Consider the following 25,201-nt stretch of genomic DNA (forward strand, 5'->3'; position numbering starts at 1 on the left):
TCACCCCATCATGGATTTCCCTACGTGTCTAGTTTACAAAAAAGTGCAGGTTTGCTAGGTTTCCCCAGGTGCCGGCTGAGCTAGAGGCCAAAATCCGCAGCTAGGCGCTTTGTAAAAAACAGTTCTCTTTTCATTGTGAAAATGTGATGTGTCCATGTTGTGTTTTGGGGTATTTCCTTTCGCGGGCGCCAGGCCTACCCATACAAGGCAGGTACCATTTTTATTGAGAGACTTAGGGAAATGTTGGGTTGAAGGAAATTTGTGGCTCTTCTCAGATTCCTGAACTTTCTGACGCCGAAATGAGAGGAAAAAGTGCTTTTTTGGCCAAACTGTGAGGTTTGCTAAGGATTCTGGTTAAGAGAGCCCGGTCAGAGCCCCACAAGTCACCACATCTTGGATTCTCCTAGGTGTCTAGTTTTAAAAAATGCGCAGGTTTGCTAGGTTTTCCCAGGTGCCGGCTAAGCTAGAGGCGACTTGGGGAAATGCTGGGTGGAAGGAAATTTGAGGCTTCTCTCATTCCAGAAATTTCTGTCACCGAAATGTGAGGAAAATGTGTTTTGTACCCAAATTTAGAGGTTTGTAAAGGATTATGGGTAACAGAACCTGGTCAGAGCCCCACAAGTCACCTCATCTTGGATTCCCCTAGGTGTCTAGTTTTAAAAAATGTGCAGGTTTGCTAGGTTTCCCAAGGTGCCGGCTGAGCTAGAGGCCAAAATCCACAGCTAGGAGCTTTGTAGAAAACAGCTCTGTTTTTTTTGTAAAAATGTGATGTGTCCACGTTGTGTTTTGGGGCATTTGCTTTCACGGGCGCTAGGCCTACCCACACAAGTGAGGTACCATTTTTATTGGGAGACTTGGGGGAATGCTGGGTGGAAGGAAATTTGTGGCTCCTTTCAGATCCCAGAACTTTCTGTCACCGAAATGAGAGGAAAACTTTTTTTTTGGCCAAATTTTGAGTTTTGCAAAGAATTCTGGGTAACAGAACCTGGTCAGAGCCCCACAAGTCACCCCATCTTGGATTCTCCTAAGTGTGTAGTTTTCAATAATGCACAGGTTTTCTAGGTTTCCCCAGGTGCCGGCTGAGCTATAGTCGACTTGGGGAATGCTGGGTGGAAGGACATTTGAGGCTCCTCTCATTCCAGAACTTTCTGTCACCAAAATGTGAGGACAATGTGTTTTTTGCCCAAATGTTGACGTTTGCAAAGGATTATAGGTAACAGAACATGGTCAGAGCCCCACAAGGCACCCCATCTTGGATTCCCCTGGGTGTGTAGTTTTCAATAATGCACAGGTTTACTAGGTTTCCCCAGGTGCCGGCTGAGCTAGAGGCCAAAATCCACAGCGAGGCACTTGGCAAAAAACTGCTGTTTTCTTTGTGAAAATGTGATGTGTCCACATTGTGTTTTGGGCCATTTCCTTTCATGGGCGCTAGGCCTACCTACACAAGTCAGGTACAATTTATTCTCGGGAGACTTGGGGAAACGTTGGGTTGAAGGAAATTTGTGGCTCCTCTCAGATTCCAGAACTTTCTGTCACCAAAATGGGCGGAAAAAGTGTTTTTTTGGCCAAACTTTGAGGTTTGCAAAGGATTCTGCTTAACAGAACCTGGTCAGAGCCCCACAAGTCACCCCATCTTGGATTCTCCTGGGTGTCTAGTTTTTAAAAATGCGCAGGTTTGCTAGGTTTCCCCAGGTGCCGGCTGAGCTATATGTGACTTGGGGAAATGCTGGGTGGAAGGAAATTTGAGGCTCCTCTCATTCCAGAACTTTCTGTCACTGAAATGTAAGGAAAATGTGTTTTATGCCAAAATCTTGAGGTTTGCAAAGGATTCTGAGTAACAGAACCTGGTCAGAGCCCCACAAGTCACCCCATCTTGGATTCCCCTAGGTGTCTAGTTTTAAAAAATGTGCAGGTTTGCTAGGTTTCCCCAGGTGCCGGCTGAGCTAGAGGCCAAACTCCACAGCTAGGCACTTTGTAAAAAACAGCTGTTTTCTTTGTGAAAATGTGATGTGTCCACGTTGTGTTTTGGGGCACTTGCTTTCACGGGAGCTAGGCCTACCCTCACAAGTGAGGTACCATTTTTGTTGAGAGACTTGGGGGAACGCTGGGTGGAAGGAAATTTGTGGCTCCTCTCAGATTCCAGAACTTTCTGTCATCGAAATAAGAGGAAAAAGTGTTGTTTTGGCCAAACTTTGAGGTTTGCAAAGGATTCTGGGTAACAGAACCTGGTCGGAGCCCCACAAGTCACCCTATCTTGGATTCCCCTAGGTGCCTTGTTTTAAAAAATGCAGAGGATTTCTAGGTTTCCCCAGGTGCCGGCTGAGCTAGAGGCCAAAATCCACAGCTAGGCACATTGTAAAAAAGAGCTCTTTTTGTTTGTGAAAATATGATGTGTCCACGTTGTGTTTTGAGGTATTTCCTTTCACAGGCACTAGGCCTACCCTCACAAGTAAGGTTCCATTTTTCTGGGGAGACTTGGGGGAATGCTGGGTGGAAGGACATTTTTGGCTCCTCTCAGATTCCAGAACTTACTGTCACCGAAATGAGAGGAAAATGTGTTTTTTTGACCACATTTTGAGGTTTGCAAAGGATTATGGGTAACAGAACCTGGACAGAGCCCCACAAGTCTCCCCATGTTCGATTCTCCTTAGTGTCTAGTTTAAAAAAATGCTCAGGTTTGGTAGGTTTCCCTAGGTGGCGGCTGAGCTAGAGGCCAAAATCTACAGCTAGGCACTTTCCAAAAACATGTCAGATTTCAATGTAAAAATGTGATGTGTCCATTTTGTGTTTCCTGTCGAGAGCAGTAGGGCTAACCACGCAAGTGAGGTACCATTTATATCGGGAGACGTAGGGGAACACAGCATAGCAAAACAAGTGTTATTGCCCCTTGTCTTTCTCTACATTTTTACCTTCCAAATGTAAGACAGTGTGTAAAAAATATGTCTATTTGAGAAATGCCCTATAATTCACATGGTAGTATGGGCACCCCGGAATTCAGAGATGTGCAAATAACCACTGCTTCTCAACACCTTATCTTGTGCCCATTTTGGAAATACAAAGGTTTTCTTGATACCTGTTTTTTAACTTTTTATATTTCAGCAAATTAATTGCTGTATACCTGGTATAGAATGAAAACCCATAGCAAGGTGCAGCTCATTTATTGGCTCTGGGTGCCTAGGGTTCTTGATGAACCTACAAGCCCTATATATCGCCACAACCAGAAGAGTCCAGCAGACGTAACAGTATATACTTTAAAATACTTGACATCGCCGGAAAAAGTTACAGAGTAAAACTTGGAGAAAAATGGCTGTTTTTTTCACTTCAATTTCAATATTCTTTTATTTCAGCTGTTAATTTCTGTAGGAAACACTTGTAGGATCTACACGAATGACCCCTTGCTGAATTCAGGATTTTGTCTACGTTTCAGAAATGTTTAGCTTTCTGGGACCCAGCATTGGTTTCTGACCCATTTCTGTCACTAACTGGAAGGAGGCTGAAAGCACAAAAAATAGTAAAAATGGGGTATGTCCCAGTAAAATGTCAAAATTGTGTTGAAAAATTGGGTTTTCTGATTCAAGTCTGCCTGTTCCTGAAAGGTGGGAAGCTGGTGATTTTAGCACTACAAACCCTTTGTTGATGTCGTTTTCAGGGAAAAACCACAAGCCTTCTTCTGCAGCTCTTTTATCCCCTTTGTTTGAAAAAAATGAAATTTTCATTGTATTTTGGCTAATATCTTGGTCTCCTTCAGGGTAACCCACAAAGTATGGGTACCTCTAGAATCCCTAAGATGTTGGAAAGAAGGATGCAAATTTGGTGTGGGTAGCTTATGTGGACAAAATGTTATGAGGGCCTAAGAGCGAACTGCCCCAAATAGGCAAAAATAATTCTTGGCACTTAGGGGGGGGGGAAGTGGGGGGAGGCCTGGCAGGGAAGGGGTTAATATTGTACTTTTATAGTATGCAGTGAAGAGCTAAATGTACTTATTTGTTTTTTTATTTTTTTATTTCCAGACATCTACATCTAATTTAAACAAGAGAATCACAATGCTAAACAAAACTTAAAAAAGAAAGAAATAGCAGCATGGATATTATCTTCTTACTACAAGGAAACAAAAAGGGAGAAAAGAGCTGCTGGTAAAAATAAAATCTTTAAATAGCATGTGGAAAACTGCAAAGTGAGCAAAATCATGTAAATAAAAATTAAAGTTTCAAATCAGCTAAGAATGGAGAAAAAGTTCATGACATTAGGAGTAAAAAATCATTCAATAAGGCAAATAATTTAATCAGAAGACAGAGGGGCTTAAGGAAATTGAAATCAGAATGTTTCGTCGAAGGCTAACTCAGAATCTCATAAGAATTATAAAGCAGTAGAAAAGGATAAGAGAAGCAGTCAAAAACAATAAACATATTGAATCTCTGTCGCTAAGACCTTTACCCTGAAGAGGAAGCTATTTATTTTGAGTCTGAGTAGAATTAGAACACAGGGTAAAATAGAGTTGTCTATGGGGACAAAGAAGCCAAAAGAAAAGACTTGTGAATAGAAGTAACTTTTGCAAAATTATCAGTGGCAAATGGAAACATACTTCCAGTACTAAGCCTTTCTTCAGTGAAGAAATCTACTCCAGGAGAACACAGTGCATGCAATTGAAACATCTGGACGATATTATGAGCTGAAGGATGGTAGTTCTATTCCAAAAGAGAAGATGGTAACTAGAAATGTCCAGGAAGTAATATCCGAGATTTACAGGGAAGGCGTAGGCAGTCCCCTATTTACAAATGGAGCTGTGGTAGTATTTGCAGTGTTCGATAGGAATCAATTAATATACGGAGAAATGTACTACATATGTTTCCATGCAAAAGTCTGAAATAGACAGGGATGTAGGGTTTTGTATAGCCAAACCCCTAGGACGTATTGTTTGTGGTCAAGGACAACGAGTTTTCATGTTTATTTAGTCTTCGGGACAAGTATGCCCAACCTCCCTCAGCACAAACCCTTTGGTTGCCAGTTTACAGTACCATATTATGGATCAGGGAAGGGCATTGACTTCAGTTAAGGTAAATATTGTGTTCATATGTTACTGCAGTTGGAACTTTTATTTATGGTTTATAAAACCTTTAGTAGGGTTAGTGCTCTAAGGAAATGTAAGCTTGGACTGCATTGCTGACAGTGTTCCCAGCATAAAAATGTGTTCACAGGCTTGCAAAGTTTAACAATATGAGGCTGAGTATATTGATGCCAGAATGCTCTCTGATTAGATGCACATATTTGCAGAACCCTGAAAGCAAGATTGATGAGTCTTTGCTTTCAAATTAAATGTTCACAAATATGCTACTTGGAAAAAAAAAGTTTTGCTAAACTACTGTGAAATTTTAGGTAGCATTTATTTGAAGCATCATCTACTAAAATGTGTTGATGCATGTTAGTACTAAAAATTGTTCATAATGGAAAATCTGTGCAACCAGTTTCAACAAGATTATGGGAAATATGAAAATAAACAATAATTAGTAAAGACATTAAGGGGGTCATTCTGAGTCTGGCGGGCGGCGGAGGCCGCCCGCCAGACTTCCCCCCTCCAAAATACCGCTCCGCGGTCGAAAGACTGCTGAGGGTATTTTGGCTTTTGCACTGGGCTGGCGGGCGACCGCCAAAAGGCCGCCCGCCAGCCCAGTGCAAAAGACCCTTCCCACGAGGACGCCGGCTCAGAATTGAGCCGGCGGAGTGGGAAGGTGCGACGGGTGCAGTGGCACCCGTCGCGTATTTCAGTGTCTGCAATGCAGACACTGAAATACAAAGTGGGGCCCTCTTATGGGGGGCCCTGCAGTTCCCATGCCATTGGCATGGGCACTGCAGGGGCCCCCAGGGGCCCCACGACAACCCATACCGCCATCCTGTTCCTGGCAGGAGAACCGCCAGGAACAGGATGGCGGTATGGGCTGTCAGAATCCCCATGGCGGCGCGAGGATTCTTAAGGGCAGCGGAAAACCGGCGGGAGACCGCCGGTTTTCCGCATCTGACCGCGGCCAAACCGCCACGGTCAGAATGCCCTGCGGGGCACCGTCAGCCTGTTGGCGGTGCTCCCGCCGACCGCCGGGGTCAGAATCACCCCCTAAGTCTGACATTCGTGGTCAGCCTTTTGGTTTTGTCAATGTGTATTTAGTTTTGACATTGTGTTTGTAAAACGTAATTGTTGTTTGAGATGCCAGGCCCTCACCACTATAACAAGCATTGGCAAAAAATAAATAATATTTTTTGGTCTCAAAAAGCACACATTGCCACAGTAGTCTCTGGCACAAAACTACTGTGTGTGCCAGTATGCTCCTAATGAAGTAGCAGAATGCTGTTACTCACAGCAAAGCCATTCTATAGGTAAATACAGAGAAAGAGAGACAGAATATTATTAAAAACAAAAGGTCTTGTTTAACTCAAGACCTTTAGGGACCCAATTCTTAAATAAAGCCAGAACTTGTCCCCATGGTATATGCCCTTGCATTACTGCAGATTTATAGCTTTCATGAATTCGCAATAATTTTTATAAGTAGGCCAGGAAATTCTACTCCTAGAAAATATTTGTGAACTGCATTTTGCAAGATCAAATATGCATGTGTAGTCTTTGCTAATTAGAAAATCTGCTGAGCGTTTACAAGTTCACTTTCTCTCCAACTACTTTTTTCCTAAATGTGGAAGAAGGTTTATTTCTGCCCTTGAAGGAGGACAACAAGGGCAAGCTAGAAGGTGTTACAAAAGTGGAAAATTGAGTAAAGATTGTAGGTTACCAGTTGGAAATCAGTGCAGGTGTCAACTGCTATGTGATGTTTTTCTCAATGTGCTCTTGTAAATGCAATTCAACAAAAAACAGGTTCTGCTCTGTATCTTTTGCTCTAATGTTTGCTCAGTGATAGGACTTTAATACATTGTGCTTTGGGTATTCGAGACATGTAGTGGATCCAAAGTATTTGTTTGGACTCAGTTACTAATGGAACCATGCCTTTGAAGATTGCTCCTTAACATTCACAACGCAAAACTTTTTTGAACAATTTCTGTACTTAACACTACTGGATTACAAAACTGTGCCTTATGAAAGATTGATTAAAAATGCAAACCAAAATGTGATCTGCCCAAATAGTAGATCAGATGGTATGCCCAGGTTGTATCTACAAAGAAATGGAAACTACCTTATACTAATGTTACAGAGATGCAGAGCAGATGGATCTAATTTGGAAAACAAACTTATAAACTTAAAAACTGGACAAACATAAATCTCTGGAAAAACTTAAACTACTAAAGCTATTATCTTTCACAATTGAGTTAATATAACATCTGGATACTACACTGTCTATTTAAAGACTGGCACTGGATGAACGGATTGCAATGGCAGCAACCTAAATATATGTTTCTTCTACATGGATTGTCAGTGTTTTAGACATCATTCAGCTTGTCAGGGATGATGTATTTAAAAGGTTCTCTAAAATTGAAATATGATGTTATCTTACATGAAGGAGTTGATATAACATCTGGGACACTACACTGTTAATTAAAGAGTGACCCTGGATAGACATAATGCAGCACAACAACCTTAAAGTGATATAAAAACTGCTATTCAAACTACTCAGTTGTCACCTTATATTTTGTCAACTAAACTTCTACGTACTATTTTTGGAAAAATAAGTAATGTATGGGATTTCATTTACATGGATCATTTGCATTTTAGACATCATTTGGCCTACCAGAGGTGATGTCTTTAAAAAGGTCTCCAAAATACAAATCTCCTTTTTTATATGTATTAGTGCTATTATACCAGTAATGATAACAAGACAAAACAATTTTAGAACACATTTGTATAGATTTAGTTAAGAAATGGTATGTAAAACAATTGGTCGTGTTTGTAGTGAGTGCAATGCACAGTGTCACTCATTTCTAGTGATATACTGTGAAGCTTTGGATTTCTTTTCTAGTGTATGAAATTGTTTTTCCCAGTTGTTCTATGCGGATACTTTATACAAAGCAACATTTAATTTGTACACGTATAAAAGCTGAGAAGAGGAAAAAGTGATAATAAAATGTTTTAGGATAAAGTGAAATATTGTTACAGCATAATTACTGTGCACTGTTCTGATTCTGGAATTTTATACATGTAATACTAATGTATACATGAGCATTTTTGGAGTACTCCTTGTGAGAGGATGGTTCTGACCATCTGGTCTGTCCTGTTTTTTTTCACATTTTGACCCTGGTTTTTGACCTTTTATTGTGAGGGAGCCTTCTAATCAGGGACTCCCCCACAGTAAACTCATGGTAATATGGAATGGGCGTGTGACCACCGGTGCTACTTCACTAAGGAAAGGCTGCTGTGGCGCAACAAGAGTAGGAGGCCCCGGGATGGTTACACATGAACATGTGCGCACACGCTTGTGCACCTATGTCATGGCTGTGCAGGGAGGGTTCCTGGCATGCGCAGCCCAAGAACTGCGCTTAGGGAGCCTGGCTCAGAAGGAACTATGAAGAGTGGATGATGACCTTGAGTAGGCCTCATGAGATGGGTGTACACAGAGAAAGGATAGTCAGTGTGCTTACTGTACGTTTACCATTAGGACACTCCAGTACATGTCAACATCTCTGCACTTACTGTCTTTTCACTGTAGGGACACCTGATTCAGAGTGGCCTAGGGCATAACTCAGGTCCCCTAGGGCCCACAAAGACCAGAGCCGCACCAATGTACACTGTAACCTGTGTGAAAAGAATGATGGAATAGGTTACAAAAGCATAGTAGTACCACTTATGGGTCATCCAGGAATGTCCTCTTTATCTGGCTCAGCTCAGGTTTAGGGCCAATTACTGCTCTATTCAGCTACCTGAGTAGGGCCTTGCATCAATCAGCCAGCTGTCAGCCCCTGCCAGGAATGGCCGGAGAAGCCCTGAAAAGAATATGAGGAAGGAGGGGCTGAGTTTCAGAGCACATGTGGCCCAAGTTTCTGGACATCACCATTTTTTTTGAGCTATTGCAGAAGACTGTGCAGGAATGAGGGGACAGGGGCAAAGAAGTGATGTGAGATGGCTGGATTGGCTAGCGGGGCAGGTCTGCTTTACACTTCTGCCCCCACTTAAAAGGTCCTACACAGGCGAGAGCTCTCTCTCTTTGCTGTGCTTCACAGCTGGATACTGAGACTGCAGATGGGCATCGTGGACAACTGAAAAGAAGAACCCCCTGTCTGCCCCCAGGGGCAGGAATTCTGCCCCTAACAGACTTTAGGCCCAGCAAGGAGCCAGCCAGGGCCAGGTAAGCTGGCCCCCTTACTCCCCCTGAGGACTAGTTGGGTTGACTAGTCCCTACTATTCTTTTAGTGGTAATTTGTGATCTAAAAGGAGTAGCCTTGTCATGTTTGGTATGGTTGGAAGGACAGTGATAAATCCTACTTACTGGTGAAGTTAAATTTTACATTGCTATTTTAGAAATTTCACTTTTTGAAAGTAGGTATTTCTCTGCTCCAAGTGCCATCTGTGCCTTACAGCCTGTCTCCAATCCACATCTGGTTGGTGCTGGTTGACAGCTCCTCTTGTGCATTCCACCCAGACATCCATAAACACAGGACACTCAGCTGCATCTGCATTCATCTGCATACAGATAGATTTCCCAGGCAGGAAGGGTTGAGGGGGTCTCTCTTACACTTCAAAGTTCAGTGGCCTGCATCACACGAAGGACTGGTACCCCCCACAGGGCACCTGACACATTGGGGTGGGTTGAAAGGGGAGCCTGTGCACTTCATAGCCACACCTTGATGTTTCCTCCACTTCAAAGGCACTTTTTGTCATACATACTGATTCTGTGATTCCACCAAATCAGACAGGTCTAGACCTACAACTGGACTCTGTCAGAGGGACTATCTGGCTGCTCAAATGACTCATCTGGGCTCCTTTGCTGGAAGGACTGCTGGCCTGCTTGCTACCCTGCTGCCTGCTGACCCCTGACTCTGGTGGAAGGACCCTGCCTTCCTCCGCAAGTGTGCTCCAAGGGCTTGGCTTGAGCTTGCCTCTTGTTCTGACATCTCAAAGCTATCAAAGACTTCAGCAAAGAACAGAAAATCCAGTTGAGAGAGTTTCTCCATTTTGAATTTTAAAGGAATAGTGAATATGTCACATTCACAAAACAATGACAAAAATTACATTTGTGGTTCTTTGCTACTTCCAAAACTGCAACAACTGACTCTTTTTCTACTGTGAAAACTTTCCTGCACGCTACACAAAATGTCAATATTCTACTTAGTTCTTGAGACTTCTCTGGCAAACATTTCTACACTTCGGAGTGAATTGGCTCTCCCGGTGTCTTTAGGGTTGCAGTACAAGTAAATGCTTCTCCTGCACTGCACTCTCTCTGAGCTCTTGCCAATTTCTTGTTGTGGTATGTCTTTATATGGGTCAACAAATCTGTAGTCCCACATGAGTATTTCTTAGATGTCCCTCTGGAAAGAGTCATTTCACAAAACAAGCACTTCACATGCTTGGCCACTATTTTTTGCTCCCCAGAGGGGATAGTAAAAAAGATCCCAGGCAACAGATTGCCACTTTGTTGGGGATTCCTCATCAGATGAACTCTTGTGTTCAGGTTATGGCTCATGCTGCTCACTTAAACCAGTTGTCATTATATTTGTGTTATTAACACACAAAAAAAACATCAAAGTGCACTATCAGTATTTGAAAATCACAGACAGCTCCAAAGATGCCTCAAATATCTCCAGTGGAAGTGTAAAAATGAGGAAACTGGGCATGGAATTCCTTTTTAGATAAATGAAAAGTGTTTTGTGCAGTGAAATCCATTTGTTACGTTGTTATGTGATATTCGCAAACGTCATTCACGATAACTGGAAACAGAATAAAAAAGTGCTGAACAACAAAATAATTTACAGAAATATCAGCTTATACATTGAAATAGTAAATTACTGACCTCAAAAAATGAATTACAATATGTATACAATAATAAAAAACTCTAGAAATTCAGTAAAATACAAACGGTTAGAAAGACGTTATAGTTAGAAGATAGAATGGAAATAAAACATTGAAATTCACTTAAAAAATCAGGGATGTTTTACTTTGGAAATAGATTATAAAAAACCCTTTGAAATTCACTAAAAAAACATAGGTTACAAAGACGTCATAGTTAGGAAATAGAATAAAAAAAACATAGAAATTCAGTTAAAAAAAAAGGTTACACTGACGTGATAGTTAGGTGCTCGCACAAAACCATAGAAATTCAGCAGTTATAGTTACCAGACCTAACTATAGATTACGCCCCACAATGCACTGCTTATAGAATCACATATTAAATCACTCATGTCGTGGGCAATGATATCACTGATGATGTCACTGACGATTCTCAAAGTACATCACTGATGACATTATTAATGACATCATCCACCTAGCAAGTCACACACACACACTCACACCTCATCCAAACATCTCATACACCCACATACATCAACTCATACACACACAGATGCACACACTCACACAATTACTCACAGACCCACCAATGTGAATACTCACAAAACCACTCATTCTTATAAACACTCACACTCCCATTCACTCAATCATACAGCCAGTCACACTACAACTTACTCACAAACTGACTTATACACCCATAGAACCATTCAGACAACCACAGTCACCTACATAGCAAATAATACCTTCACCTATTCTCCTATACAGCTACTGACAGAGTCACTCAGACACCCTTACACCCACTGATATCCCCACTAACTCACCAATACGGCCACTCAGATACTGTGTCATATAGACACACAGCCACTCAGACACCGAGTCATTCACTCATGCAGCTACATACAGACATACTCACTCAACTGCACAAGAACTAACATAACCACTCACTCACTGACACAAATAGTCACATACCCACTCCCTTAGCCCTACAGATGTGAACAGACCCACTCACCCACCCATACAGTCACTGATACAGCCACACACTCAGCCATAATACCCCTCAGACACTCACCAGTACATGTACAACCACTCACTCACAGATAGAACTACTCATACATACACTTGTTCACGCATACAGCCACACAGAAACCTAATTACTCACCAAAACACCTGCGGACACAGCCACTTACACAACTGTACAGCCACTTACACAACCACTCATATAAAAATGTACACACTCACATGCCCACTCGGATGACATACATTACAAATAGGATCACTGATCAGTAGCACTGAAAGAATAATAATTTAACTTATGCAATAGCTTAGGATCTATCTTTAACTCTTGTAGACATTTCTACACACTTACACTGACTGAACAATGTCATGAGTGATGTCATCAGTGACGTCACTGACCATGTCATGAGAGATGTAATATGTGGGTTCATAAGTAGTGCATTGTGGGGGCGTACGTTATAGTTAGGTCTGTTAAGTACAACTGCTGAATTTCCATGGTGTGTGACTAAATTCCGCCCTAACCATAAATTATATATATGTATAACTATATATATATATATATGTATATATATATATATATATATATATATATATATATATATATAAAACTATACCTTGCACTTTTGCCATGCACTACTAATTACTCTGCATATCACAGCACTCATAACATCTTTGGTAACATCACTGATAATATCAGTTTCATATTTGCAGTAAAGTTTTTTTGTGTGTAAGCCATCATTAAATATCTTTATCTATTGGCTTGCCTTTTGCTTCTTCCTATCACTGCCCATAGCATAAGTCAGTGGGCATTTTACTGGGACATTAATATAGTGCCACTCAGAAAAAGAGTTTCCCAACAATACAATAAAAGGTGCTTGACTTACTCAGTGATTGCTAGTACCTGAATATACTAGACTGTCTTTACAAGTGTTCCAGCAAAAGTGGATACATTTTTATTTACAACCCCTCAACTTTATCAGGGACATTTGCAGCAATTACATTTTACTCAAGAGGGACATTTAACAACATGAGTTATTGCAGCTTTGTGTCAGACTTGTTAAGCAGTTGCGTCTTTTTCAATTTTCAACTTTTGACGGACTCCTAGTGATAGCTATGGGAACAGTGTCTTAGTGTTAGCATTTCAGTGCTTTTGCCTTTGATTTGTGTGAAACACCTAGTAACGACTTGTGGAACTGCAGCTTCAAGAACGAATTTTATTGCTTTCACATTCAACTTCTGAGGACACCTAGTGATGACTAGTGGACCTGAGGCTTATATATATATATATGTATAGGTCAAACCCAGTGAAAAGGAAGTCACTGGACGGCTGCACAATGTCACGGGGATCGTATTCGATTGGGAGAAAGGGATCCAAAGAAGTCTCAAATATAAATCCTCCATCAGCAATTTATTGTAGAAAAAGCCATAGTAACAGATTCAGAACAAATTCACCATTGCGCTGTCCTGACCAAATTTCTACGCGTTTCAGCAAACACCTTCAACTGGACGTATATATATATATATATATATATATATATATATATATCTCTGTGTGTGCATGTGTGTGTGCGTGCATGTGTGTGTGTGTATGTGTGTGTGTGTGTGTGCGTATTTAAATGGGCTTGCATTTTTCTTCTTCCTACCTCTGCTTGTAATGTAAAACAGTGGCCATTTCAGTGGGACCTAAAAATAGTGGCACTCAAAGAAACTGTATTCCAACAATTTAGTAAAAGGTACATGGCTTAGCCAGTGAGTGCTAGTACCTATATGTATAGATTGTTTTTACAAGTCTTCCATAGCAAGCTAGACATGGGTTGAAAGTTGTGACATTGATTCATCAGCATATACCAGCATTACCATATTTACCTGTCCAATCAAAATCAAGTACAATTTATTAGAGTAGCAAAAGTGGATATATACATTTTATTTACACACACTCAGTTTTGTCAAGGACATTTGAAGCAGTTACATCTTACCCAAGAGGGACATTTAGTAACAAAATGAGGTATTCCAGCTTCAGAGGAACATCTATTAAAGTTCTTGTTTAAGACTTCACCCTGTTTCTTCTAACTCAAAAAAGACATTTAATTATTACTTGAGTTAGGGCAGCTATGTGAAAGTCCAGACAGATTGGCTTTGCCAGTGCTTGTTAAGGGAAGTTATCACCTAGATAGTTATTTTTTGTGCTGGTTATCAAATGGGCCTAATCTATGAAAACAAATGTAAGTTACAACCTATTTAGAGTTTGGCTGGAGAGGATATCTGCAAAAATTGGTGTATGTCATAACTGTCGTATTTAGAGTGACATTGACATCTATGCACCCTTATTTATAGTTTGGCAGGGGTCAGTTACAGAATATCAGAAATACAAATATTGTGTGGACAAAATACTGTTTCCAAATATGGAAGACAAGAATATCGAGAAGATGACTGCAAATAGATAAGTATACATTTACTATTCTTGACTCCAGATATACGTAACTTGAAGATATTTTTATTGTTAAGATACATTTATGTGCAGTTAAATATATTAAAACTTTACTTACCCACAGAAAATGACATTCATGAATTTCTTGTCCTCCATATTTTTGACACAATATTCTGTTCCATGATTTTTTTGTTTCCGATATTTTGTCCAAACACCGTTTGGCAGATATCATACATTTGGCAAACCCTAAATAATGCCTGGAGTCCCTTCTTATGTTATACCTGTTGGGGGAAGTGACTAAAGTCCAACACAGGAGTATCGTACATCTGTCGTAAGGAAACATTTTAAATGTGTAATTTATCATCAAATATCTCTTCCACTGTGTTCATACCCATAGGTTTGTGTATGTCATATAACTATGCAATATATACTAATTTGGTATTGGAGAATTACACATTTTCAAATTAATTTTCGAAATAGTTTCTTCCCTCAATACAAAAGATGCTTCCCTCTTATATTCTTTCTTCCTTCATGCTCCAAGTGAAATGTGGAGTGATATGTGCTCCTTTACACATTTTGGAACTTTGGTGTCCAGATAGGTGTCTTGCAAATGCATATAAAATGTTTGTGAATATTAAAAATAATAAACTTCGAGCTGGCGTGGACCACACTTATATGTGGTTTATCTTCAGACTTCCCTCACTCACCCTGTGCATTCCCTCAATTGAAATTTAACAGGGCACTTAAGAATTCTTAATTTATAAAGGTACAAGTAATTATCTTAAGAGCTAAGTGGTTTAGGCCCTGAGACTGTGCATTGACTATTTATGATGTATTTGTGAGCTGATGGTGAATCTGGACTAGGGAGAGTGCACGACTACATTTTTTCGTTTTAAGGACACAAACAACACAAGATCTGAGGTGACCATTGATCTCCTAAAAATTGCATATATGCTCTTCCTATCCCCATGTATCGTAGTTAAGGTTTCTCAAACCATACCTCATTGTTGATGCGAAAGAAAACATATTTCAACACAGTTTCGCTTCCTCCATCACAGAGTGGTTCCACATAGCCTTCAACGACGAATGAACTGTCATTGCATAGCTGAAAACGTTAAACATACCGTTGGTATTTAGTACGAATTAAGAACATGTTGACATGCATTTAAAAAAACACATAGTAGCAGGTCGATCTAAGGTAGTAAAAGATTGCAGGATTGTTGGGATGTTGGGACAATTTTATAGGCGCCATCAGCAGGAAGAGAAATAGAGAGAATAAAGGAAAAGGTGCAATTGTGCAATTGTAGGCGTGTTAATGATGAGACAATATATTTCACTGTAATGCACACTTCTTAAACTAAAGTACAATGCAAACTGGTATACAATACGGAACTGGGGCTTGCGCCGTTATGATCCAGAGATATCGTTGGCACGCAGCAGTTAAACACACAAAGGAATGCATCCACTGGAGTATTTATTGGCTTCATTTACACAGCTCTACAACTACCCAGCACGGCACTTGTCAGCATGAAAATATGAAATTGCTCAGGCATAATACCATACACGCCTCTGTCACAAACAACTTGGGATTCGTTCTTAGCTATTCGTAGCTAAAATATTTTGTCTGTAGATGCATTTTCATTTGGAAACATCTAATTTCTGTTTTTTGGAAAGATTTTGTGCAGTTTTTCATCCTCACCCAGATACAGACTATGCTAAGGAGTCCCCAATGACTTTATATTTGAAGTTGTCACCATTTTTTATATTCAGCAAGTTAACCTTTCCTCAGATAGGGTTTTATAAACAAGTTGACATTCGCCAATCTTTTATTTCGTCAAATATACAGAAGTTTAACTCAGCATAGAGAGCGGGCCATTCTCCCGAGAAAACGTGGCAGTTTACGTAAGCTAATCCTCGCTGGTGGGAGAGACAGAAGCAATTATTAGCAAAGATGTAAGCAGCTAGAGAAGCAAGTTGCTAAAAAATGATAGTGACAAAGCATGGGGTGATGTGAGCATAACGCGTTAAAAAAACTTTGAAAGATATTTTACTGCCTTATACTGTGAGAAATCTTGTGTCTGAATCTCTGTTTTGTAACATTCGGATACAACAACCATTGACAATGCTGACTTGCACTGTGACTTGTTGTTGGAAAATGGATTATTGGGAAGGGCAGGTAAGTACCTACACTTAGCAATTGGCCACTAACCTCAACTTAGGTCCAGTTAGGTCTCAATAAATTAAACCCAGTTCAACTCTTGGTAGCTTGGCATCAGTGACAAGGCTTAATTTAGGAGACAAGTGTGTAAAGCATTTAAAAATAACACAACAGTAAATGAGTAAAAGACAAAACACAATAAAAAATCCAATACCAAATTATAAAAATAGATTATGTTTTTATCTTTAAAATGACTAAAATCGGATATGGGAACCGGTGATGTGAATTTTTAAAGGATTAATGTTTTCTAGCACATAGAAGCAACTAGCACTGAAAGGGTTAAAAAAGGTCACACTGGAAAGAGACAAAGTCCAAAGTTAGGCTACCCACAAGGCAACACTGTCATACTTACTTTCAGAAGTCTTTCTTGATTCAGGAAAGTGGTCCACAGCACCAGCCAAGGGTTCAGAGGCTCTGGTTTGCCTCTTGGGGTCTGGGACTAGAACTCCCACAATGCACCTCTTCAACTTATGGAGTTGCTCCAAACGTCTCCAAATTTCTGGATCTTCTTCCAGAGGTCCTTTTTGGGTCCTTGAAGAGTCCACAACTTGATCCAAGGTTCCAGAAGCTCTGAGTTCTTCCTTGGGAGTTGGGACTACAATTCCCAAAATGCACCTGGTCAGAATTCTCAAATGGCCACTGGACACTGGTCAGTTGGGCACTGCTTGCAGTACTTGATGCAGGGGACTCTGGACAGCTCCTTTGTACCTGTAGCAAACAGACATTCCCTCCTTGAACCAGTTGAAGCCAGGCAAAGTCCTTCTTGTGGTGAAGCCCAAGTGTGCAGCTGGTGCAGTACTTCAGAGTGCAGTGTCTAGGTGCAGGTCAGGGGTCCAGCAGGGCAGTCCTTCTTCTTCTGATGTTTTTCCTTGTAGGGATTTGGTGGGGATCTGAGGTGTGGGTGCAGCTCTGCCATATTTATCCTTGCACCTGGGTGAAAAACAGGGGGGGGGTCCTGGTTCTCTAATCAGGTACATGATCCTTCCCCCGGTGATGACCACTTCATGGGAAGCGTGGCAAAAATCAATCCCAGGAAGCAACATTCCTCAAAAATCATCATGGCTGAAACTGATTTATGGATGTTACATCTGGCTGAGCAAACCCACTGGTTTGGCTACAAATCTTAAACATACCTTTCTCCTGCCCTCTCCTAATCTAATCAGGGGGCACTTAATTGTCTGTGTTTGCAGGGTATGGGGGAGGTGCTGGGTTCCTCCAAATGTCCTTCCCTGCCTTTGAAGAAAAATTTGACAGCCCTTTCCCCTTCCTGCTTCTCCGTCTGCTGGGGGAAGTTCTCCTCCCCACTGCACATCTATTTGTGTTTAGCCCAGGCTACTTCAAACCTCATCAAGGCAGCCTGGGCAGGCTGCCAGAGGCTTGCCCATCAGAGCAGGACACTACAGGGCTGAAGATGGTAACTTTTTAGGTAGAGTTTAAAACTCTTTACCTGAACAAGTTATATCAAATCCAACTATTGTAAGTTGTGGGATGTATTCTAACAATTATTTTGATACCAAACTTGAAGTATCTGACACTAAAGGGGAATTTAAAAATTAAAATAAAGTCTCGCCATTCTATCCTATGGAGGTCACTCACTACATTGAGGGAAAAACGAATTTGTCTGTTTTACCTCACCAGGGCTTATAAAACTATTTTAATAAGGTCCCTGCTTATTGTTAAATGGCACGCAGCCCTAGGGGCACGTACGGCACACTTTTGGTGTGACCTATATTTTGTCTTTCTAAACTTTATTCGGTATGAAAAAATTCATCCATTACAGCAAATAATCACCAATACATTATTAATATAACAATAAAACCATATATAGTAAAAACACCCATCAAAAATATAAACATATAAAAACCTAATTCCTAAAAAAACAATAAGATAGAAGAATTAATTCTAAAAACTATACATTTTTACGCCAAGTAATAGCTCCCTTCAGAAATGATCCCAGGCCCTTCCACACCAATACATCAGAGGCCATTTGCAACCACATAAAAGCAGGACGATATTGCATGAAACCCTTGGGCCTTAGGAGAGGTAATAAAAATCGAGTTCTAAACGGTGCATAAAAAACACAAAACAATGTAAAATGGGGCAAGGTTTGTTGGGACACCCCATCACAGGGGCAGGGTCTAATAAATTTTTCCCCATATTGACCTAGCGAGAAACACAGATTACTTCTAATTATACCCAGATGGAATCGAGTTATAAGAGACCTTTCCCTCACATCCTTTATCTCTAAGAGATAGCGCTCAGGACCCACCCACATCTTTAGCATGATGAAATCCCTGATCGATTTTTCCCCTAAGGCCTCCCCCTCCCTCTTGGTCTCCTGGATTCTCAAAAAATTATCCTTAACCCATTTCTTATCATAGCTAGTCAGGCCCTCAGGACAGTCAAACAATTCAGGCCACCCCAGGTCATGAGCCATCTTCCTTATATGCGTCAGCCAGGGAATATTCTTTGCATTGTCACAAGCCAAACAATCCCTTAAGATATCCCTATTAAAAGTGGCATGTTCGTTACTCCAGATTGAGATCCATAACAGAAGGGGAGCCAACTGGATAGTGTCCTGCACAAACTCAATCTCCAGTTCCAGGTGAAGGCAAAAACCAGTGATATTTTGTCCAACTCCCAATAGCCTTCTGCAGAACCGATTTTCCTCCACGTAAGGGCTCGGGTATCCCTATACCCCCAAAGTGCCGCACCATACAGCAGGACAGGGAGGCATTTCCGCCTATAAATTTCAAGCAAATGCTTGATAGGTTTACTACCTACCCTTACAGCAAAGTTAAAAGTCGCACCAACTGTTGCATGAAAAAGCACACCCCTTCTGGCAATACAGGGTTTCCAAGATCCTTTCTCATCAAAAATGACCCCTCAGTATGGGAACTCATGGACCCTGCTAATAATTTGATCCTCCACCCTTAGCTCCCCCACCCTGCTCAAGGGTCTTTCACAAACCATAAAATGAGATTTCTTCAAATTGACCTCCAAACCCAAAGCTGACATAAAGGTGGCATAGGCTCTAACTATTTCCCGGAGACCATTCATAGTGCGGGCCATGAGGACCGCGTCATCCGCGTACGTCAACACAGGGATATCAATACCATTCACCTTTGGGACATCTCTACAGTGTTCCATCAAAAAATCAGACAATCCATTTGTATATAGGAGGAACAAAGTAGGAGCCAGGACACACCCCTGGCGCATACCCCTTGAAAGCTTAAAAGCCTCTGAGCATTCCCCATTAGGCCCCACCCTCACATTTGCAACCGTCCCAGAATGGAGATATCGGAGCAGCATTACAATATTAGGATCCAACCCTAACTGATTTAACCTCTCCCATAATATAGACCGGTTCACTTTATCAAAGGCACAGCTAAGGTCCATAAAAGGAAGATAAAGGGTACCTTTCCTGGCCTGCGTGTATTTACCAATCATCATCAATAGATTGAGACATTGTTCTCGCGTACCGAGGCCTTCCCTAAAACCATACTTGTCCCGGCTTAAAACATCATTTCCTATCATCCAGGCCTTCAGACGCCTTAAAATAATCCATCCCAGAATCTTTGCTGAAGAGTCCAGGAGAGAAATAGGGCGATAAGACTTAGGATCATTTCGATCGCCCTTTTTAAACACTGGGACAATACATGCCAGTCTCCAAGAGGCAGGAATGCCCACAGAAACTGCTGCATTGAGAACATTTAAGAGAATAGGTGCCCATAACTGGGGGTTAGCTTTATACAAGTCCATAGGGATCGAATCTGGGCCCGGGGCTGTATTACTTGCGCTACTCTGTATCGCATCAATAACCTCCTGGAGCGAAAACCTGATTGCTAGGTTAGGAGCCATATCATACACATTCTCCTGATTATTTCTTAAGGGAGTACCCTAAAAAATTCTGCAAAAGTGAATTGCCAAGGCCTCCGGGGCGATGTTACAGCCAAGGCCCTCAGATGTTTCAGTTTCAAAGGAACCTCTATTTACCACCTTCCAAAACAAGCCAGGGTCCTTCAGAGCTATGGCACGCTCTAGCTCTTCCCAGGCTTTATCTTTATGTTTTAGTTTGCTATCACTCAGGGCCCTTTTATACTTCATTCTAGCTTCTTTTATGAGGACCCAATCTCTAGGATGTTTCTTAGTGGCCATCTTTAGGTTTTCCCTTGCATCATAGCAGGCCTTATCATACCAGCCACGTTTGCGTTTACTGGAGGGGCTGCCTACTGAACAAAGGCAGTCTCTAACTGCTGCATTTACTACTGTTATAGCATCCATAACAGTCTTAGGATTTGGAGCCTCTATCAAGAGTGTTTCCATAAATAAATGTAGATTTTCCCCCACCACCCTTCCTACAACTTTTTGGGAATCTACTTGCTTCCACCCAAGCCGCCTACCCTGGTCCTTTATCACCACTGCTACAGGCCTACCTCGTCCTAATTTACGTAGGGCCCCAGGGAGTTTAAAGGACACTATAAGGGGATTATGATCGCTGAAACACTCCCCTAACACCTCACCCCCAATCACCAGATCTTTCATAGGTGGAGACACAAAAATATAGTCAATAGTGGATCCACACCCTCTTCCCACATAGGTTGGGAGTTGGTGAGTGCCTACTGCTTCTATATCACAAAAATTCAGAAGGTCCATCTTCCTGAGTTCCTTAATTAGATCCCTGCCTCTGGAGTCCTGCAGACTGTCCGCTAAGTGATCCTCGCAGTCACAGATAAAGGGATTAACCACAGTACTGAGCATTCCCAGCTTAACATTAAAATCTCCAGAGACAACAGCACGGAATTCCAGCCCCACCTCCTCCAGTTTATATTTCAGAACCTGAAGAACAGGGAACAGGGCCCCAATTTGGCACCCCACATCCCACACAGCGTTATAGAAGTTTACCAGTAAAATATTAAAGTTATTGGAGAAGATTACCCATACCAACAATATACCTTGGTGGTTACAATTAATTTGAAAAGCACCCACTATCTTGGAGAGGCGAATTAGGGTAACCAGGCCATCTTTCGAGCGGCCACTAAGAGACTGCACAGCTGGAATTGCATATCTGTCATACCCATCCCACACAGACAACCCATCCGACCAGGTTTCCTGAAGCATGATAACATCATAGTTAGCCACACACCCAACCCACGCCTGATCAGATAACTTAGCATCATAGCCGGCAATATTCCATGAAATAAGATTACTCTGTGGAGGTACCTCTTCCTGTATAGCCAGGGTCTTGGCGCATTGTCAATCCACCCCTTCCAAGGATAAATTACTGTTGATAACAGTTCTTCTGCTAGTTGCCTGCAGGCTATTCTGACCCAGGGGGGGATTCCTACCAAAGCCAAGAGACACCCCAGCACTCAATTGCATGTGGTCATAAAAATAACCCAGAGGGACCATACCCATTGAACCTGCTCTAAGAACAGCAGGACGATGGGTAGAAAGGAGCCTTTGAGTCAGGGCAGGATATCTAACATTTATAATAATACAATCTTCATTCCCCACCTTATTTTTGGGCCCAACCCAGCCAATTCTTCTAGCAAACAAAATATCCTTAAAACCCTACATGAAAAATCACAGTACTTACTCAACCAATATCCAACCTTATTTGTGAGTTGGTCCGTAGACTCAATTGCCCCAGGAGCAAGAGCAGGTACATTCGTCAGCACCACCACATAGGGGGCACAGGCTGGGGGGAGATCCAAACAGGCCAATGAAGGCCTGGCCGTCGGCGGATTCAGATTATCGTTCCAAACCAGCTGTTGGCCGACCCCCCCCCCGTTGCCACAGAATCAGGATCAGGCTGCCTACTACAGCTAAGCATATTGATAGTCCTATCAGCCCTTATTAGAGAAGTCGGTGCAGCCGGAGCAGTCTCAACACAAGCACCCTGACCACCAGAAATTACAGGATTAACCAATAGCTGAGATGTTTTTCCCAAGGCCCCAAAAGCCCCGCAGCTTCCTCTGGCAGGAACAACTCCTCACTGGAATGGGATCGCCTGGTCGGAGCCACACATCCACCTACACAATGCCTCCCTTGACTTCCTTGCACACATATCAAAGAGACTGCTTTTTCTATGGCTGATAATTTCGCCAAAATGGGGGACAAAATCTCCTGAATCATTTCCCGAAATTTTGACAAAAAAATAGTTGCATCACAACCCAGATGCTGGCAAGGTGCAGGTTCATTGCTCGTACCCTTAGGAATCTCCAGGAGAGGTGTTTTCGACTTGGGCATCAATTTCTTTAGGACCTTTTTTTTCCTCGGTGGAGGGCTACATTTATCCTTGGGGCAGGCCGGGGGAGAAGATAATGGAAGTCTTTTACTTCTTCTAGAGGGGCCTTGGCCACCAGAACCCTCTATTGTCTTTATTGGCTCAGCAGCCATAGCAGCACCTTGGTTCCCCCCCCGGATAAGCCAACTCCACATCCACGACCTCACGAGGACCACTATCTGTTGGGGCCTGGCGCCAGTCCTCCAGTTCCATGGATAACCTCCTCTCCGCCAGATCAATTTCCTTTGTAACAACCCCGACAGCTCTTGCGAGGAAGGAATCCAATGTGGTGGTGCCACTTCCGTGTCTACTACCGCCACCACCACCCCCCAATGGACCAGTTAACGGGCCTCTTTTCCTGCCCATTTTTACAATAAAAAAGTTTCAACAACAAAACAACAAGCAAAACAAACTAATAAATAAAATTAAAACTATTAAAAACCCACTATAAAACTCAAAAATATACTCCAAGTGTTAATAGGTATAAATAGTCACCCTCCACTGGACACGAAAGAGGGGTGGCCCAGCCCAGCCTCTGACGGGCGATGACGGGCGCAAGACGGGCCCGCCCTTAGCCCAGGCTTTGCCCGGGCGCCGTCCGCGCGCGTCCCGCGGTAGCGGGAGCGCGACGTTGTTTTTAAAGGGCTCCTGCCCTGAAGTCAGTGACTGCCTCCCAATGCGCTGACCTATATATAAAAATAAGGTAGTTTAAGACTTTGGAACTACTTTTAATTCTAAAGTCGAATTTGCATGTAACTTTAATTTAAAAGCAGCCAGCAAGGCAGGCCTGCCTTTAAAATGACACTGGGTACCTCAACAGTGCACATATGGGTGCACTATCTATGCTGGGGTCCATAAGCCTACATGCTCTACCATATACTAGGGGCTTTTTAGTAGGTTGACATAGCCAATTATAATTAGCCTAATTTGCATACTTATTTTATACAGAGCACAGGCCCTGGGACTGGTTATCAGTACCCAGGGCACCATCAGAGTCAAAAAGTAAAAAATGGGGGCAAAAAGTTAGGGACCCTCTGCAAGCAGCCAGGTTTTTTCACACTCCTGACTAATATATTTTAAAAATCCTGATGCATTGAAAAAAGATCGAGCAAACGAAAAACTGCTTTCTCATTACAGTGCATATGTAGGATAAAAGAACTTAGGGCCAAAGGTACTAAGCCATTTAGCTGTTGCAACCACTAAAATTTGCCAAATCATGGGGTTTGAAACTTCTAATTACTTTTTACTATGAACTAAGCCCACTCTGCAATTCAGTAAATGGTTAAAGAATTGCAAAATTTGTTTAGAAATGTATACAAGATCACTAGTTGGGAGAGCATGGTAGGGCGTCCCTTACAAATTGTGATTCGCAATGCAGTGCATCAATGGTTTTCATCTGTAATTTTGGTTGTAAACCATTAAAAGATACTGACTCTTCAAAGAAGGTGGTAACCCATTTGTATAGGGGACCCCTTCCTCCTTGTCAATGTTAAAAAAAGGTTTGTTTGAATTTTTGCAGCGGTCCTCTGGAACACAGCCAAGGCAGTGGTCATCTGGATCTCTGCCCATTTTCAGATACAGTTTACATTTTTTTATTTTTTTTAACACAGTCCTGTTTCTTTGAGGCTGGTTTAAAAAATGCAGCTTATTTAAATGCAATCCTGACATGGTGACTCCAACTATAGCGATCCCTGTGATTGCATCCACTCAAGATAATTCACAATTTCTGATCTATCTCATTAATATTCATGAGGTAGGTTAGATTGTGGGCGACTCTGAATGTTGATTTTGAGAACTGACCCAATAGTGCATAGAGCAGTGTAAAAAGATTCACTGGTTTCACAAAGTCAGTATGCAATTTCCCACTACTTTTTGCAAATCTAATATTTCTATGTCAGCCCCCAAAATGTGTGATGATTCTGTGTGGTTTTGTAATATAAAACAGGACCTGATTCATTGCCTTCAAGTAGTCCAGGGGTGGTAGAATGACATTTCAAACTGACAATATAGCATGGGGTGAAAGATAAATACTATGGGTGGAGCCTAAGGTTAAGTTATTGATTTTTGAAGCAACTGGTGACATTAAGGACCTAGGGCAAGATGTAGCAAAGTTTTGCGAGTCGCAAATGGCCCGAATCGCTATTTGCGACTGTGCAAAATCAGAAATGGGATGCAAAAATCCCATTTCCGACTCGCAAAAAGCGATGCGAGCCGTTAGCGACTCGCAAAAAATTGCAACCCCATTTTGCGACCCGCAAATAGGAAGTCGCAATTTGCGAGTCGCAAACCATATGCAATTGCAACTCGCAAATTGCGACT

At 41.8% G+C, this 25,201-nt stretch overlaps 1 protein-coding gene across 1 annotated transcript in view; it reads right to left on the reverse strand.

The window, feature by feature from the left end:
- LOC138284407 (mucin-2-like) overlaps positions 1-25,201 on the reverse strand; it is a 1,933,778-nt gene that overhangs the window by 1,420,426 nt on the left and 488,151 nt on the right. Inside the window, exon 11 of the mRNA XM_069223144.1 lies at positions 15,376-15,480. Within this exon, the coding sequence (XP_069079245.1) occupies positions 15,376-15,480 (105 nt within the window). The remainder of the gene's footprint in view (positions 1-15,375; positions 15,481-25,201) is intronic.

Source organism: Pleurodeles waltl, chromosome 3_1, assembly GCF_031143425.1.
Source record: "Pleurodeles waltl isolate 20211129_DDA chromosome 3_1, aPleWal1.hap1.20221129, whole genome shotgun sequence".
NCBI classification, from domain to species: Eukaryota; Metazoa; Chordata; class Amphibia; order Caudata; family Salamandridae; genus Pleurodeles; species Pleurodeles waltl.